The sequence below is a fragment of the Cygnus atratus genome, chromosome 10 (assembly GCF_013377495.2).
Source record: "Cygnus atratus isolate AKBS03 ecotype Queensland, Australia chromosome 10, CAtr_DNAZoo_HiC_assembly, whole genome shotgun sequence".
Lineage (NCBI taxonomy): Eukaryota > Metazoa > Chordata > Aves > Anseriformes > Anatidae > Cygnus > Cygnus atratus.
Window position 1 is genome coordinate 12760752 of NC_066371.1, and position 19204 is coordinate 12779955.

At 34.9% G+C, this 19204-nt stretch overlaps 1 protein-coding gene across 36 annotated transcripts in view; it reads right to left on the minus strand.

Annotated features, from left to right (window-relative positions):
- SLMAP (sarcolemma associated protein) overlaps positions 1 to 19204 on the minus strand; it is an 84868-nt gene that overhangs the window by 27182 nt on the left and 38482 nt on the right. For 9 of the 36 annotated variants that reach the window (XM_035546518.1, XM_035546543.2, XM_035546522.1 and 6 more), the window contains exons 4-14: positions 16701 to 16773; positions 15382 to 15418; positions 14258 to 14320; positions 12793 to 12888; positions 12407 to 12478; positions 11436 to 11576; positions 10295 to 10432; positions 8856 to 9024; positions 8722 to 8772; positions 8098 to 8148; positions 3855 to 3917 (exon numbers count right to left, since the gene is read on the minus strand). In XM_035546518.1, coding sequence (XP_035402411.1) covers positions 3855 to 3917; positions 8098 to 8148; positions 8722 to 8772; positions 8856 to 9024; positions 10295 to 10432; positions 11436 to 11576; positions 12407 to 12478; positions 12793 to 12888; positions 14258 to 14320; positions 15382 to 15418; positions 16701 to 16773 — 954 coding nt within the window. The remainder of the gene's footprint in view (positions 1 to 3854; positions 3918 to 8097; positions 8149 to 8721; positions 8773 to 8855; positions 9025 to 10294; positions 10433 to 11435; positions 11577 to 12406; positions 12479 to 12792; positions 12889 to 14257; positions 14321 to 15381; positions 15419 to 16700; positions 16774 to 19204) is intronic. The other 27 variants (XM_035546549.1, XM_035546567.2, XM_035546559.2 and 24 more) reach the window with 5 other exon arrangements.

Sequence of the window (19204 nt, forward strand, 5' to 3'; positions counted from 1 at the left end):
CAGTTTTAATTTCAACATTTGTACCTAAGTTGCTTTCTTGACACTATTTCAGCAATAACACTCAAGTCCCCTTGTCCAATGTGACCCAAAGCTGGTAGAGCAAGTATTTTTCACTTGGTGGCTGGCATCTCTCATAACTTACAAAAAGACTAAATACTCTGTGTTTTAAAAATAAAGCGTCAGTATAGTTCAAAGCCAACAAGAAATAGCTTATTTCAGCATACCTGTGTATACTTAGATAATAAATAGAAAATTGGATGTAGACATGAAATTAAATAGCATTTTATACTTCTATTCTGTACTCTTACCTCCCTACTCATTAAAGACAGCAGAATCCAGACGACAATCAGAACTTCAAACAAAGTTGAAGTAGATATACCTGTATCTTTAAAACTTCCCTGTTTCAGATCTCTGCATCTTTTCATGTTACTATTTCAAAAAAAAAAATCTTCATAAACTCCATCACTTAAATTTAAAAAATATGTAATTAAAAACAAAATCTCCATTTGTCCTGAATCAGGATGTTCATTTTTGAAAACACACAAAAAAAAGAGGATCCTAGCTTTAACCTCTGGCAGAAATAATTTTAATATTTCATGTTATCCAGTAATTACTTATCAAAAATTAAAGAGCTGTTGATATATACATATATATATACACAATATTTTCTATTGAAATACCATGCTTTGAAGTTAAGATTTGCAGTTCATATTTAAGTCAATTCCTGTCATTTAAATTTAAGAATTCCCCTTTAGATGTAGGTTGCCTATTACTATGTGCAATCTGATAGGATATCTTAGCATTACAATGATTGCTTAAGCGTCCCCTTTCAATATATTTCTGTTTTTGTATCAAATTAATCTTTCAAGGAAGCCAGTTTTGAAGACCAATGAAAGGAAACCTGGCCCTCTACAGAAATTTCAAAACATCTGAAAAAAAGTTGTACTAACCAGTTTTAACTTCGTTTGTCACCCACAGGTCATAAATACATTTTAAAAAGTTGAAAACAGCCATTTAATCCATCCAAAACCTACTCCATTTAGATAAATAAATTAAAATATAGAAATAAAAGCGCAAAGACAGACATAGTAAAAAGGCAAAAATTGACTTGCATTTAAAATCATAAATGCAAAATCATAAAATGAGGAAAAAAATAGGTCATAAGGAACAGCTAAATTGGAGCAAAAGATAGGAAGCTGAGAGGGCACTGAACATCTCTTTTGTCTATTAATCATCACATTTGGCAATAACTCATACCCAGTACTAATTAAGAGGGAGAAGAACGTGGTTTTTTGCTATCGATTGCTCTGGATTTCACCAGTAGTAACCGAAAAAAAAGTTATGAAATGAGCAACGGGTGAACTGGATGTAATGATCAGAAAGCAGCACACTTCTCAGATCATTCAGAGCAAGATTTCATAACATTTTATAGCTGCTGTAGATCAAGAGTTACTGGATGATGTCGTGAGCCCTACTGTTTGGAAAAACAAAACAAAACCAAAACACTAAAGAAGTCAGGTTTTACAAACAATGCTACACACATCAAACATCCATGCTGCATTGCAACTAAGATTTTTAGAGTCCTATTGTTTCTTCCCTACCAAAAAAAAAATAAAAAATAAATCTATCTGGACTATCTTGAGGAGTCTGTTAACTTATAAGTACTTTTAATTGCCTTTACCTCCATAGCACCTGTTTATACAGAATATTAAATCACTTAACCATCAAATTCTCCTTCTCATGTTACTTTACATACATTTACTTGACTCTTTCTTCATGCATTTTTCTTCACTTCCCTGCTGACGCTTTCCTGATTTATTCCCTGCTTCTTCCCCAGAACTAGCAATACACACACTTTCCTCTTCCTACCAGCACAAGTCAAAACCTTCTCTTCTCAAACTGCATCACGGCTGTCTCGCTTCTCCTTTCTTTTTAGATTTCTCTTACGGTTTGCAGATGATAGAGTTTTAATGCCTCTGCTTCTATTATGAAACAGCAAACCCTACATAAGACTACTTAAATATGTGACATGCATTTCCAGGATTTTATTTTATTTTTATAATACACCTGCTCCTTTCCCAAAGAAAACCTTGGCGGGGCGGGGGGGGGGGGGGGGGAGAGCATAGTATAGTATGACAGGCTACCCTTTCTCAATCCTGCTAGTCTTTGTCATATCGTTCTAAACTTCAGTATTTGCTGAACGTCTTAAAGCCTCGTTCCTGATGACCCCCACTAACTCCCAGCCTTCACTGCTGCAGAGAGTGAAACACAAGAGCAGGACTAAAAGAACAGCTTTTACATACAAAATTAAACAGACTTGGAATCTTTTTCTTACTTGATAGTAAAAACGTACACTGTCACAAAAAACGCAGAACACTGAACCCTTGAAGCTCATATCCATTCTGCTGAGTCCTTACAGTCTCTTTACTCTAGCTTTCAAACCCCTCAAGAAAGGGGAGACATAAATAAATTGACCTTTATTTTATTGTTACTACTTCAAATTGAATGTTAACATCTTTCATTAGATCCTGATGGTTGCTTCTGCTTCTCAATAGTGACAAGACTGGCCACATTTCCTTTGCAGACTTGGTACTAATTTAAGTTTTGCTAAAGTAGGTTAAGCTAATGCCCAAACAATGAAAACGGTCAACCAAGTTGTATTTGAACATGACTCAGCATGCCTGTTTTTTCAATCTAGACCAAAAAAAAAAAAAAACACACAACTTCAGTTCAGATTATGTAATAAATGAACACGATTCTTTGTGAAATTTAAAATTATTTTAAACGTCAGCTCTCCAGGAGACAGCTACCACTCATTCTCTTTTAAAAATAAGTATTTTTCAATTCAATACAATTTAAGTTTTCTTTGATAAACATTAGTAGTAACCTGTCATTCGGTTTATAGCAGTGCAATTGGTATCACAAGCAGTAAGGTCAAACAAGTCTGTTATGTTTCCCTACTGAAATACAAAGTGGAAGGAGCCCAACAGGTATAAATGTCAAAAAAAGACACCATCTTATTTCTGTTCAACTTAAGAGTTAACAGAAATTATGTATTAGGGGAAAAATAATTCCTTATGCTACCAAGGACCTTTCTTTGAAGTTTAATAGCACTTTTCTCTTTTTCCTAACGATGTTTTTCTTCAATTGGAAAACAAATATTAACACCTTAAGTGTTAATACACCCTCTTCTTTAATTACACATATGCAGATTCTGCTGCTTCATCACTCAATTTCAAAACCCATTTGCTTTGAAAAACAAGTTGCTCATTCCAGAATATTACATCTTTCCAAAGATCGGTATTGCGTATTTACACTATTTTTATTAAAAGAATCTCTTATATTTCCACAGAGAAATTAAGGTCTTGTTTCCCTTTTTGTTCTTTGTAACAGATAATTAGAAAAATATGTAAAATCTTTAAATATCATATAAATTATAGTTATAAAGTGAAATGGAGAAAAGGCATCATTACCTCATCTCTGTCCCACAGCAGCCTGTAATGTTTGCTTAAACTGACATTTGTAGGCTTTCAACTTCTTAATTTGTAACACAGAAGAAAAATTATACTCAGTTTTAAGTATCAACCGGCAACGTTACCACCCTTTTACGGGCCGGAGGAAAATAATGGATTAACTGCTAAGAAAAGACAATTCGATCATTACTTTCCAAGAGCAACGATATCCTCTTCCTAATACAGGCATCTGTTTAATAGCACAATGCCACAGTTCTATGCTTAACAAGTTTCTGCTACTACAAAAATAATGAACAGAAGTGACAAATTCTGGGTTTTATCCACCTTTTCTGAGTTTTCTGTTGTTTTTAAAGCAAATGTGACAAACACTCTTGTACTCACTCTGACATTCTATGAACTGATGAATAAAAGTGCAGTCCCCTCCACTCTTTGAAAGAAAGTGCTCTAGTAAAGAAAGAAACACTGAAGTTTACATCTTCTTATCATTTTCAGGTTGATGCAACAAAAATGTGAAAGGTATGTTAACAATATTTGTCATTGTGTATTTACAGTGAACTTTTGAGGTCTGGGTTAGATGCAAGTAGACAATACGTACTTGAAATTACGTCTGATTGGGTGATACTAGAAAGAGATTACTCCATCTGATCAGCTTCAAAAGGGTACCTTTAAATGCTAAAGTCTAAGAGCAGTTCTTAAGCATGAGAAGAAGTCCCTTAGCTCAGTAGAAGCTATTTAAAAAAAACACTTTATTTAACAAATTTAGTAGGAACAAGTTAGAAAATTCCAAACATTCTGCATTTGGCATTTTCAGTATTACTCTTTCAGGTTAGGTGGTGACAAATGAATTCCACTGAATTCCCATTTACAACTTCAGACATCTGGCAAAAAGATTAATGCAGAAGTGATATTCAAATGACAATAAATTTAGAATACATAAGATGATACATTATTGAAACACGCAACTCCATAGTGCTGTCATCAATTCCTACTTGTTAATTCAAAACGAGACATGAATATCGGCAAATACCAAATCCAAATGCTGAAGAAATAGGGAGCGTGTATTTAACCTACAGTCTTCAGCATTTCATTCTTAGCTTTAAAAGGGTATTTAATAAGTTTTTTTTTCATCTTCATGTTTATTCTTCATATGGCATACCCTCTTGAAATGCAAAAATATTTATTTTACAAATGTAAATATCTTCCTTTACTCTTTTTAAAAAAAGTTTCACTGCACTGAAACAGTTGATTTTTGAAAGGAGGATATTCTGCAGTGAAGATCTAAAAACTGGGCTCAACTCCCAGGTTTATCCGAGTCTTTTATTAGACCTTGTTCAGCTCCCAGCACCTTGCATCTCTTAAAACAGTGCTAGCACTTCCATTCTGAAGAACCTTAAAATCCTTTGACCTCAAGAGTCTAACAATCTCAACAGAAAAGGCTGCTTTTTTGTACACAAACCAGTAAAATTTGTTACATTTCAAACTTGCTCCATCATTAGCTTCTGATATCAGCAGTCTAGCTGTTAAGAGGAAGGACATAATATTAACCTTCACTAATTTGAAAGTAACTTTAAAAACTTAAAAAAGTAAGCTTCATTTTTCTATCCCACAAGGACAAGGGTTTTAAAAGACAGCACCATGGATGCACATATGGCTCAAAAAAACCCTTAAATCTGAAAGCCAGGTGTGGTGGAACTCACTGAGAAAAATACAAGTTATTGAAATAACTCAGTTCTACACAACGTTTGTCAGGGGCTTGATGTAAGTTATTCTCTTCTGCACCAGAATTTCCATGTGTGCAATGAGAGAAAATGAATGCCTAATCATCAGCACTTTAAAACACTTAGTTATAAGATGACTCTAGAGACACTATTAGAAGAGCTCTTTGTTCCTCTACTTCTGTGGCTGTCCATAACATTAAAAAGTCATGTAAAATCCTTGTTCTTGCAACAGTTTAAGTATTATGTCTAGGAATATACCTTAAGAACTTGACCTGAAGTTTTGAGAGACAAAGAGACAAAAGGAACATTAAAAAACATAAGAAGTTTGTACAATTTTACCTTTTTCCTCTTTAAATAAATAAAGAAATGGAGGGGGTGTCATATGCAGCACATCAAAAAAAATATTTAAGAGAAAAATCTTGTCCGAGTGTTTTAGTTGTGTAGAGCATTTAATGATGGAAGAGTGTAAATAAATAGATAAACAAATAGAGGGAACGTTTTTTCTCCCTTACAGGCTATACTATCTAGTACAAAATCAATTTTAGAATTTCTAATTTCTACCTTTATCTATGAGTCTTTCCCTTATGCAAAATATCCACAACCTCTTTCACTGCAGGAGCAGCTGAATCTACATTACAACCCTTAAATTCTCAGTTCTTCTAAAATAATGCAAGCCTGCTCAGCAAAACACAGTAACTGTTCCCTGCTGATTTCAAGAGGGCAAAATCCAAAATCTGGCAGAAAAACAGTTACTGCCCATCTGTCATTACATGAGAGCTGGATAAAGGACAGGAGAACAGAGAAAGGCACAGTCTGTCACCAAGAGAACACAAGACAACAAGCTCTAAAGAGTCAGAGAAATGTCAATGGACTAGGTATAGCTGAAATGTGCAGACGAATGTGGTACAACGGAAAATATGGAAAGCTAAGCTAAAACACAGAACAAAATAACATTAGATGCATGAGAGAAAAAGGTGACAAATTTCATAAACATGTACAAAGACAACTTGAATGGGAAGTTCTACAGTGTCTATAGTCAAAAAACGAAAATAAAAAAACCTGGCAGACAGCTTTCTAAAACTCCCAGGTTTAAGCATAAGTGCCTGTCCTACTGTTCCACAATTTAAGGAGGAATATGTATTTCCATGCATTCATCCAGATGACATTTTGACTATTATGTGATCCAAAATTAATCAAAAAGGGATTGCTTCTTAAACTTCGGGAAAAAAATGAGTGAATAGCAAAGGTATGTTGGTATTTAATTGCTATAATTGCATAATAATGAAATTGATTTTAACATCATATTTCAGACAACTTATCAATTTTGACTAATAAAGAGATGTCAGTATTTAGAAAGATAACGTGGTATTCCTGTGCACAAATTTAAAGCACGTGTTCATTAAAAAAAAATAAATCAGGCATTTTTTCTACATTTACTATGATGTTGCAAGTTATTTCTCTGTAAAACAAAATATATTTAAGCTCATAGCTTGGAAGCTTTTAGTATATGTTTCAATTCAGTTCTAGGGCTTTTTTTTTTTCCACAGTATTATAGGATTTTCTAAAAACTTCCAACAACCTAACTTACTAAGTCTTACAGTTTTTATGTTTAGAGCAAAGACTGGTGATCTTTATACCGTATTTCAGTTTTGCACTGTAGAGAAGTTAACTATTTTCTAGGGTGGAAAATTAAAAAAAATAAAAATAAAGGCAAGTTTATTTCTTAACCATTCTATCCATCGAGCATGAGGATACCACTTGAAACTTATGGAAACTTATGGAAAAGATGGATCGATGCTAAGGCAAAGGGATAACTAGCACTTAGATAAAAGAGTTTTTTACACAGTTCCTGTCAGTGTGTAATGTTTCTCTCCTCCTGCTCCAAATAAGAAATAGACATGAGATTACGCCATGATTAACTGCTTTTATTTTGCTATTATTCTCCCTAATTAAAAAGCTCTTCATTTATAGTACAAAGAAATTAGATAAAAAGCTAAAAATTAGAGCATAGACAGCTTTTAAATTTTGTTTCCAAACACTTAAAACAGCATAAATATTAGCTGGAACCACAAGTTCTCATCCAACTATTGCCACCAGGATTCCTCAGAGCTTTCACTATCCAGCAAAACACAGCAAATGCTCAAGAAAGCTACATCAAGGAATAATTTTAAATGAATACATGACAACAAATTTATCTTAGTTAATGGAACAATTTAGTGAATTTAGAATCATAACTGGAATAATTCTTTTATACATGAAGTCAGGCAGATAATTACTCAGACCATTTTATTCTAAAATCCTCCAGTGTCTGTCAAGTGTCTGTCTCTCAAATGTCAAGATGTATTGGTTGAAAAACCTAGCTTAGACTAATTTGTCTTAAAAAAAATAGTTAATCTGTATTATATCCTGTTTTGTAAATAGACACTCAAGTTTTAAAGATAGCTTCTGCTATTGGTATGTCATATACTTGCATTTTTCATACATTACAGACAGCAAAAAAAAGTTTGCTGACTCTACTTACCATACCCAATTTAATAGAAAAATTGGGTGTGTCTGTATTGCAAGGGAAAACAAAGAGGAAAATGGTTAATGAAGGTTTTCCACTTTGTGTCATAGGTCTGACACCACTTCACTAGATTCCCGTGATTCCAGTGAGACTCCATCAAAAAAAAAAAAAGAAGACAACTTCCAAGTTTGGCACCTTAGAATTTACATAACTTGCTAAAAACAAAAAACAAACCACCCTGGACTGAGAGCCTAAGCAAAAAAAAAATGCTGGTCAGAAGAGTGGACAAATGCTGTTTCATTTTTTAAAGAGAATATTATTCAAAGTAAGACTTCAGAGAACAAAAAGTATTTGTTCAAACATCAACCATAAGACAAAAGGTAGCCTTGAGATACACTACCTTTTTCTGTGCTCCCATTAATTTTAGGTATGAAGTCATCGACTTGTATGCCTAGGATTAAGAAAGGGTATTATTTCTAGAACCAAGCAAAATGTTTTGGTTTTGTTTGTTTATAAATACAGCACTGTGAAATGCAAATGGCTTTTCAGGTTATTTCTTCTGAGTATCTAAACTAATCAAACAAAACAGATAAAATGTAACGCATTTTCCAGCAGTACAGATCATGTTTCTGATTGTTCAAATGTGTAAGATGTTGCTATCATCCAAAGAATTACTGTCCGTTACATATATATATAATATATACATAAACAATTTAAACAAAACTAAAACAACAACAAAAAAAATCTTTGAGGGGGTTAAGGGACAGGGAGGCAAAAAGCACTCAAATTGAGCAATGAAACCTAGGTCTGAATACTCACAACAGCAGCGCCCTCTGCTGGCACTCTGTTGTGGTCACATATATTTCAATGTTAACAATCTATACAGAGAAGAATCCAATACTGGCAAACTTGTAAATACATTATTCTATCGCCAGACACCGAGACAACATGATTATTATAATAAAAGGAATTGAACAGATATAGTCCGGAAACCAGTTTTAAACAAGAAACTGATCACACCTACCTAAGCTGTTGTGTTCTTTAAGTGTTTTCTCTTGAAGGTGTTCTAACCGTACTGTAAACAGAATTCCAAGAAAAAGATATTTCACAGATTAAAAGAAAAAACAAAAAAACAAATTTTCCCCACTAGTGACTAACCTTGTAAAGCAGTTAGCCGCTCATTGGTGAAGTCATTATCAGCCTGCAAAGCTTCTATTTTTGCTTGAAGCTCTTGCTCTCTCTCTTCCATCTCATCTATTTTATGCTGCAGTTCTTTTTTCTCAGCCAATCCTTTCTGTTGGATTTCTTCTTGTTTTCCTTCTGCTACCTGCTCAAAAGAAAAGAAAAATCCACACAGAAATGAAAATTAACATCTAAAGGAGTAGATTTCCTCGATGTTTGTATGACTAAATGCACTAAAGTAACTTTCTTTGGTAGTCAGATGAAGAACACATGAACAATGCAAAATTTTTCTACTGCTATTTTTCTACATGCTTCACTTTAGGAACAGTAAGAGAGAAAGAATCTCAAAGCATTTCAACTAAATTTTTGTCTGAAGCACCTGAGTTCTGCAGAACAGTACCAGGGCCCAAGAACGAAGAAATACCTGAAGTCTCCCATCTCAAATTATCAGTCAAAACCCAAAAGGCCTTCTCAACTGAACATACATTGCACAGATCAACTTGATTGAAAGCCACAGCTTCTCACTTGCTGGACCTCATTGTAAGTTTCATAGATTTCCCTCCCCGCAAAGCTAGGTAATAAGTTTCAGTTTTGATCCTTTTGTGTACACTCATCATCATCAATGATTAATTCATAATTGAGAAACCAGGGGCCTTAAGACCAACAACTTAATATTTTAATTTGGAAAGAAAAAATTTCCATCTGAAATGCTAAGCTAAGAACCTAAGTTAAAGAACCTAAGTCAAAATTCCAGTATTTATCCAGGACAACAACAACTGTCTCAGGGCTAAAAAAAAGAATGCTACCTTCCCCACAACATCTGCCAATCTAGACAGGAGTCTCTTTTTTGGAACAGGCTTTATCACACTGTCATTAGTTTTTTCTCCAGCATAAAGGACCTTTAAATATTAATACACTTAGAAGTTTGGTCGAATAAACATGACATCATGCTCCTCTCCACCTAGAAGCTGAGACAATTTAACTGTTGTGGGCTATCTGCGCTTGAAACTGCACAATAAGGCAACGTGAAATGCAAATTTATTTCTAGATATAGCTTTCATTCCCATTAACTAAGTTAAGTTTTTTTTAAGGTTGAAAGGTCTTGTTTATATAAAAGCAACCGAATATGAAATTTCATGTATTATATAGTTTTATATTAAAAAACATACTGCAGCTTCAAAAATACGTTAACTCTTAAAGTGAATGAAAAGGGAACCTTTTTAGCAATTTAACTGATGACACTTTCAGGTATATTAAATGTAAACCAAAAGAATATGTAAACATTAATGTGCATCTTTCTTTCATTTACTTATTGTTTTAATAGTTTCTTAATCTTTACTTGATTGCTGCATTAGGAATTAAACTTTCTTTCATGCATTACAGTTCCATTGTAAGTCAGATAAGGTTGTCATTACCTTTAGCTTGTCAGAAAGATCTTTAATTTCATTTACAGCTCCATTGTACTTATTAGCTAATTCTCTTAATTCTTCCTGAGTCCGCTCATTCATTTCTTTAAGATGAGTACATTCATCTTCTGTATTACTTAAACTCCGCTGTAAGATAGAATTACAATAAATACCAAATATTCCAGTTGATGATTTTTTTTCCATGAACAATATATGCAACTAATCATACTTGCTTTCAAACTGTTTTGTTCCTAATTATTAAGGCTAAACACAACAAATCAAGTTCTTGCAAAAATGCTACTTGTATAAAACTTGGTAATATTCTACTGGTAATGTTCTATAACAGAACAGATTATGTTAAAAGATATTAGCTTCATGCACGTGCAAAAAAAAAAAGGCTATAAATTTAATTGGGACTGATAAGAATAAAGAACTGAAATGCGTGATTGGAAAGTAGGAGAAAGCTAGAAGTAAACATGAAACTCTGGCCATTAACAAACCTGTCAAGAACTATTACAATACACAAAGGTGTATTTAACTGAAGTCTCTTAAGATTATTTACTACTGCACTAAATCTGTTGCATTCCCTAAAAAGCATGAAGTGGATACACACTTCTTGAATATAATAAGCAAGTCTAGGATATTTCTTAACCTAAGGGGTCATAGCAAATAAGGATAACAGAAAGAGAATATAGAATTGGAAAAGATAGTAGTGAGAGATATTATAGGGGCAGAATCTTATTTAAAGTGTCCAACACATCATCATCTTAACAGCTCATTCTTAAGTGTAATTCGTATAAGCAGTTCAGCTTCTATTTCCCCAAATTTTACAGTTTAAACAAGGTCTAACAGCAGTTTTTCTAAAGCACGTGTCATTTTAACCTTTGCTTCTTTCCCAGTCATACTAACTTCTATAAGACTACTTCATCCGTTCTAAATTGTGAGCAAAGAGTTTCAAGACTAATTTCTCATTAATTTCTTTAACAATGTAAGTACTAGATTAGCATATAATAAACAATGTTATTTAATATACTGCAAGTGCTACAATACAACAGATAGTGGCCAGCTACAGGCAACAAACATGGATTTAAGCAGTAGCAGTTATAACTGTTGCAGTATTTCCAGAAGACTAGTTATGAAACTAGAATACCTCCACTTCAGACAGTTTTCTGACTACTTCAATTTTCTCCTGTAGGACCCGCCTCAGGGACTCTTTGGCTGTTGTCTCATAGTTGTGTTTGTCTTCTTGTAATGCTATAAGCTCTTTTCGTATACTGTCTTCTGTTTGATTCTGTATGTACAATTCAAATACAAAGATAAAATATAAATTAATATTTTGCTGATTAAATACATTAGATTGTGATAAGACCTGTTCTATTCCAGAATATTTAGCAATTGCTGGCAAATGAGAAAAACATTACAGGCAAATCAGTGATCAAGGATTCTTGACATAACTGGGTGTAAACCATCTGTATGTATGACGGTACACATTCTATAATGAGCTTTGTCTTGTGTTCAAAAAAGGTATAGTTTTCCTATAATCAATGTCAAACCTAGGAGACCTACAGTATGATAAACCAGAACCATCTCTGGTCCCAATTTGAAAGACCTCCAACAGGCCCTGCAAAAAAGTTATAATCTAGGTAGATGTGAGTAAGAAAAAAAAATAATTTAGGCATAATAGTGGCCTTGCATGTTATATGCAAGGCATGGCATACTTGTTCCTTTGTCTCTGAATATGAAACAGCACATGCCTAATGCCTTTTTCCAAATTCCTACTTGAAAAGAAACATCCACAGTAAACAGGACTTAAAGAATGGTTGCTTCTCACTGATAACAAATTCCTTTTCTGTATTTCACTATACATGTTCATACGCATATACAAAAAAAATCAGTTTGTGCTGAAAAGATGCTGAGAGCCATTTATTTAAATTTAGAATGATTCCATGAAATACAGAACAGACCTATAACTTTCATGATATCCAGCTTACCAAAACTGCACAGCCTCATTTCAGAAAGTTCATGTTCCAACTGCTTTCCTAAGTGTTTCATTTCAAAATACTTCAGAAGAGCTATCTTTCAGTATTCCTAGCGTGGAGTGCTACTAAATGAATTACTTACCTTTGAACATGCTTGTAGCTGATTTCCCATAACCTCTAATCTTGATAGCAGCCTGTCTTCATCTATTAAAGCCTAGAAGAGAAGTTTGACCCTTGCATTAACATTAGATGTGGCAAAACAAATAAACCATTTCAACAGAATATTGTGCTTTATTTAAGTAGTTCAAGTAGACAACTGCTTTATTTTCATTTTATTGGACTATTTACCATTACTAGTTACTTCAAACTTGTACATAATTGCTAAACTTTTGTCTTTTTCACAGTTTAAGAGAACCACTGCATGCTTTTTATTATTTTTTTTGGTCCCCCACTATTTGTAAAGTAACAGATACAATTTATATATCACTATTTTTTCAGTCTATGAAGGGAAAGGATGGCTGCCAGTACCTGCCAACTAGTATCTGAAGCCTCTTGCGTGACAGCAAGTAGTCGCTGAAGGGTTGCCAGCTTCTGTTCCAACATTTGTTCCCGATGTAAGGCTTCCTACGATGAGAGCAGAGAGCCAACTGGTCAGTTCAGCTAGAACAACTCAGAAAAACAGAAGGAACAGAAGAAATACCTAATACTGTTAGACTGAAAGAAAAAAGGAAATGTGAGTAGCAAACACTGTCACATCCCATTTTATCCATACGCACTTTTATTTGGATATTTCAACTATAAAATGTTTTCCTATAGCCTCAGGTTCCTAAAAAGCTTAAATTTTCATGCACATGTTGCACATGCCAAGTACACATAGTAACAAGTTAGTCATTCCAAGACTTGAAACAGTATACCCACTCGGACTTTTGGCAGTAATTTAAGCAACAGAATTGGTGTAATGACCTGAAGGCAGCTTTGGCAGCTCCCGTGCAATTAGCTGCTAGTCCTTAAGTCAGGTCACAAAAGATAAATGCCAAGCAAGAAGTGATTTTTGTTTGTATTTGTTTTGAAACTGTAAGGAAAAAAAGAGCATCTTTGTTAACGATTCCAGGATACAAGAGTGAACAGACTGGTGAGCAAACCTGTATTTGCCCTCTCAAGAAAGAGCATATGCCTGAGCTGCTTCCTGCCGTGTCAACAAATACATATAAAGTTAATACCTGTCTCAAAAACCTCATCATTGTTTTGAGCAACTGCTGTTAGCAAACAAAATACAGATAAAAATAAATCAGTAGAATAACACACAAAACTACATAGAATTTACCAGTAAGAACATTTCATTTATTTTCCAGAAAGCTAATTTTATTATAATTTTTGAAGAGTTTATTTACATATGTTAACACACACTTTCAGTGTTGCCATTTTGCAATCTAACCCTTTCATGATATGGTATCTTTGGGAAAAAACACACCCAATAAAAACTGACACAGGGACAGGCACAGAAAGGTTGGTGGTGCGACTAAGGAAAAAGAACTGCTGGCACTGTCACCTCTTTAATATTTTCCAATTAATCCAGAGACAGAGATAGTCACACTAAGAAGTTATATTCACAGAAACTAGTCCTTGATAAGCCAAGTGACACCTTGTTTTGCCATTCTTTTGTATTACACAGTACATCCACAGCAATACATGATGCCAAAAATACCAGGAGCAACAGAAAACTGGGGGCAGAGAGGCAGGAGAGGAGAAAGGCCAGGAAAAGTCATAGTTCATACTGCTCATGAACAATTCCAAAAGTTTACACAGAACTATACTATGTTAAATTACAACAATTTTTACACTGTTTCACTATAGAAAAAGGTAGTTAAATGCTTATCATGTTCCTGTTTACAAACTGGAAGCCAAACAAAGATATACAGAACATAAGGATTTGGGGTTTTTTGAACAGAGATTAAATATTTAGCCAAACTAATACTGTGATGAAAAACATTACCTGTAGATACTGTGAAAGCTGAAACAATTCCTGAGAATACATACTGGGAGTGTTAGCAGCAACCTGAGGAATAAAAGAATTTATGATTCAAAATGTTTTGGGATTTTTCACTAGACACAAATAATGCAAAGTTCATAATTTAAATCTAGTCATGAAGATAAACTTCAGACTATCTAACTAATAGTGTTTTCAATTATTTATTGTTCTACTATTATTTTCCCTTGCGTTAACACAGAACTTTGCAACTCTGGACTGAGGCCCCACTATGCTAACACCTTTACAAGTTTTTGAATCACCAAAGCCCCAAAGAACTTAATATTGTCTGAAACAAGACATAACCTGACAAAAGAAACATGGCGCACAAAGGTGAAGCCATTCAACCAAGGATAAATACAAATCAGGGGTGTTCCAGAAACGAAATTAGTTTCTCATGTTCAAATTTGATGTGTCTCATCCTCCCCATTCAGACTTCATCGTACATTTTCAGTTGACCTAACTTTATCATCTTCATCATTCCCCATAGAAGTACGTGTTTCAGATTTGGTGAATACCTGTATTATCTTTAAGCATAATTGTTCTTGCTGCATATTAGCATCATCACCTAACTTGATTTTCATAGACATCCAATTAAAGAAAGTTTCACTATTCAGTGCCACTGCCTCAGCAAGGGTTAAGAAAGCCTGCTTTTTGCCAAGCCTTGCTTGAACTCTGTACTTTCTCCGGCCCCAGAAACTATTCTGGATTTAGGGCTAAGGAGGTGATGTGGTTCATTGTTGCTGTTGTTTTATTTGCAGGCTCTCTACGCTGACATAATTTTGAAACTGTTTTTCACATAGTTATACCTACAGTCCCTCTTCAGAGTTTCTGCCCTCACACCTTGGATTCACCTGGATACACCGTTTTGAAACCTTAAATGCAAAGTCTATGAACTCTTCAGGCTGCTGACTTCACAAATAAGTTTCCTTAGTTTCTCAAAATTTTGTTCTGTGCTTTGAAAACTTCGATTTGAACCTGTTTAAGTGAATCCATTTTTTTATAGGCTAGACAGACAATCAATTGATAGTCATTTGTCCCAGGCAAGTAACACCTATTGACAGATTTTCAACAGCAAGTTACTGAATTACCTTGTCAACAGGACTTGGTAATGGAGCATGGATAACACTAAAAAAGAAAAAAAAAAGTAAACGCAAAGTACGGGACAGCAGTTCAAAATCCACAAGATCACTATTACTGTGCATTTAATCACAACACTTTTTACTAAAGTTTTTTTCTTGGGGTAAAATTGAAGAATTTATAACAATCACGCAAAAACAGTTGATACTACACTAAGTGACATTTTTGAATTTACAGAACTATTTTCATACTATAAACCCAAGGTGTTTTCTAAGAACACTCTGCCGACTTCTTCTCCAGTAGTTACATATTTGATGTTTTAAAAACCAACTTACTAAGATTTTAAACAATTTGCGTGCACAGAACAATGCTTATGGAAAGAGATACAATATTGGTCACAAATTCAGAGTATATTCAATGACTTACATAATTTTGTACACTTTCACTTGCACGTTTTCATCAGAAAAAAATAATACTACACTTTTCTAGTATTTCTTAGTGCATGCAGTTACACTGAAAACTTTCCATAATACTTCATTTTGACTTTAGCCTTCCAAGAAACAAACACCCTAAATATTTCTGGATATTAATGATGTAGGAGTATTTAAATAATCAAAAACGCACAGTTGCTGAGGATGAAAGCTGGTTAAAGTTATGTCATTTGTAATTTTCACTCAGTTACTGCAAATGTTATTGTTGTTTCTACTACTCTTTGAAATTTTCTCCAATATATACACATATACACTGAAAAGCCGCTTGGTATTCATCTGAGTTTGCAAATATTCTTTCATCCAATGTATTTTATGATTCCTTCACCCCAACTCAGGGAAAACATTCCTTCATTGTAACACTGAGTAATTACATTATGAGGAAACATTATTATATCACCTAGCTGAAGAATATAAAGTGTTATGTGTACACATGTACAGACAGAGATGATATTAGCTTCACTTTGGTAGAGTCTGTACATTTAAATGAACAAAAATAAAAATCTCAAATTATAAAACAGGGAAGGAGTATGCTTCATTTGCTTTCTTTTTTCCGGTGTTATTCTGTTTTTAATACCATTTCAGTATACTAAGAATCGCATCCAAACAGAAAAGTTGAACTTGGTAAGACCTTATTTATTCTTTCATAGTTGCCATGATTTTTAAAACTGATAATCAAATGAGATTTCTTTTTTCACAACGTCTGCAAAAGAACCATGTTCTCAGTTATTTTCCTTGCTTAAACACACAAAAATGTTCATATGTTGATTTTAAATATAATATCCATCAAATCTTCAAAATACAAAAATTTATTTTTGCCACACACAGATACTTATACTCACTCTGATCGCAATCGAGCTTCCATTCCATCTGGAAGAAAGAGTTTGATTGTGGAGACTATACATCCATGGGTAACTGAAAAGAAACAAATAGTACATCATTGTGATCCGTTACTACTTAATTAGAAGTTCAGTGCTTAATGATATAGAACCAAGTGAACTGTCTTAAGAAACTCCAAGGCTGGTGAACAAGAAAAGGCATAAATGCCTTCAAGCACCAGTACTTTGGTCTGCCTTCTCAGCCCTTCTCTGGAGACAGGAAACTTTACCATTAGAAACTTGAACAGTTTAGGCTGTGTACTTGGTCCTGGCCTATGAAGCAGTTGCAATTCCAATTCTTCCAAATGAGCAATGCCTGCAAGATTTCTTCACTGCAGTGAGTTAAAACATTATATTTGGTTCATAAAACAAGGGAAAAAAAGAATGCATCTTACCTGTGTTAGTTAACAGGAATACAGAAGTATAAACATAACAATGAGATAGCTTTTTGACACAACTCCTGTATCTAGAGACTTCAGAGGTAACAAACAATTTATGTCACCAGACACTCATTTGGCATTTGGAACTTGCCAAGTAATCACTATTTACAAACACGAGGATCAAAAAGGAAGCACAGAAGAGAGTACAGGAACATCCTCTTGGGCACTATGAACACCAGCGGCATTCAGGACAATATCTCTCTACTATTGTATGCTTGTAGTATGTATCTGAAATACACAGCCCTAGTCATGAGACCTTTCATTTCAGAAAGAGAAAGCTTGCTTCTCCAGGACTTAATTCAGGATCTTTTGAACTGATGAAAGATCCTGAAGAATAAGAGGAGAAAATAGAGTATTTGACTCTCCAAATATTCAGGATACTCAAGATTCTTCAAATATTCTTCAAACATCAAGATCAATCTCTCTCCACGTTTCCCAAAATTATACTGATACCATTTTCAGTAAGACTGCAAACAGTCAAATTACAGCTTTTTTTTTCTTGTGTAGTTCTATGATTTGGGAAGTAAATCTTCTCAGTCTCACAGAAAGAAAGATAGAAGTTGTTTGCAAAACACCCCAGCAAGCTGGATCCAAGTAAGTATATGGTCTTCTATCACTACACCTAAGGAACCCACCAACATGTAAGACACAGCTGCTCTACTTTCATGGTTATTAATATCAGCAAAACAGTTAAACTGGCTTTGAAAAAAAGGGCAATGGGTGTTTTAGGGCAACGGTAGTACTCCAGGGAAAAGAGACAGGTCTTTGAGGAAGCTACCTGAATAGAATCTAAAAATACAGGAGATGATCCAACTAAAGAGTTCTTCCTTAACCTGCATTCAGTACTAAAAGCTACGTACTTTGGAGGAATATCCTTTTGGCTATAGTGCCTTCAGTTGCTTTAAGTTGAAACATTAAATTTACATGCCAGCAAGGAACAAACAGGACCTTATTCTTGAAAAAAATTGATCCATGGGTTTGGTGGTCTTTTTTTTTTTCTGCAGAATTTACAAATCTGTTCTCGAGAAAACAGTATAAAAAATAAATAAAGGTACATTAGCAATATTAGTTGTAGCATGTTGTACTCACATAGCTTTCACATGGAAGGCTCTTTTCCTTTAAGGCATCATAAGGAAACTACTGATTTCAGGCAGAAAATATTAGGGTATGTGAAATCAAAGGTAACAGACAGCCTTACCGCTGCACCGTGTATCAGGTAAGCACACTGTGAGATTATGTAATTCTGAAGTTTTTCCCTTAACGTTCACACTGAAAAAACATACTAAAATCTAAAGCTTTTTTGGTGTTAAATAAATAAATAGGGGACTTAATAGTGACTGAAATAGTGACAGTGAAAAGGCATTGCGCATTTTGATTGGTTTATAAAACAAGAAATAAAACAAAATCTTACTCTATAATGAGCCAATAGCTAAAGGGTAAACAGAAGAAAAATCAGACAGCCTAAGGGAAAGGTAAAGCAACATATTAAGCATTATAGTGGCAGCTGGAGAGGATAGTATGAATTGCTTTACCTCCTGCCTCTATTATTTCCTTCAGAATAAACAATAATAAATTAAAAAAAGAGACCTGTGGTTGCCAAAAGGGCAGGGAAATGCCCCTCCAGCCACAGCAGGTCCCTCAGCCCCGTACCACTGCCCGCTTGCCTGCACTCACCTCCCGGGCTGAGGGACGCGAGGGACGCGGTGTGAAGAGGTCGCAGCGGGGCCTGAGGCCCGGCCCGGTTCTCGGCCCGGCTCGACTCGGTTCAGGGCTCGGTTCTCGGCCCGGCCCCGCTGACAGGACCCGGTCCGGCCGTGGAGCCGCGGCGGCTGCGAGGAGGCAGCAGAGGGCGATGCCCGCCCGCGGCTCGGCGCTGAAAGGCCCGGGGGAAGCGGGGCCTGGGAGCGCCGGGGGGTGGGCGGCGAGACCAAGGGCAAAGAAGGGAAAACTCTCTGCTTGCAGGAAACCTGACAGAGCCGACTGGAAAGCAGCACAAAAAGGGGTTTTTATCTTAGGTTTTGGTTTTGT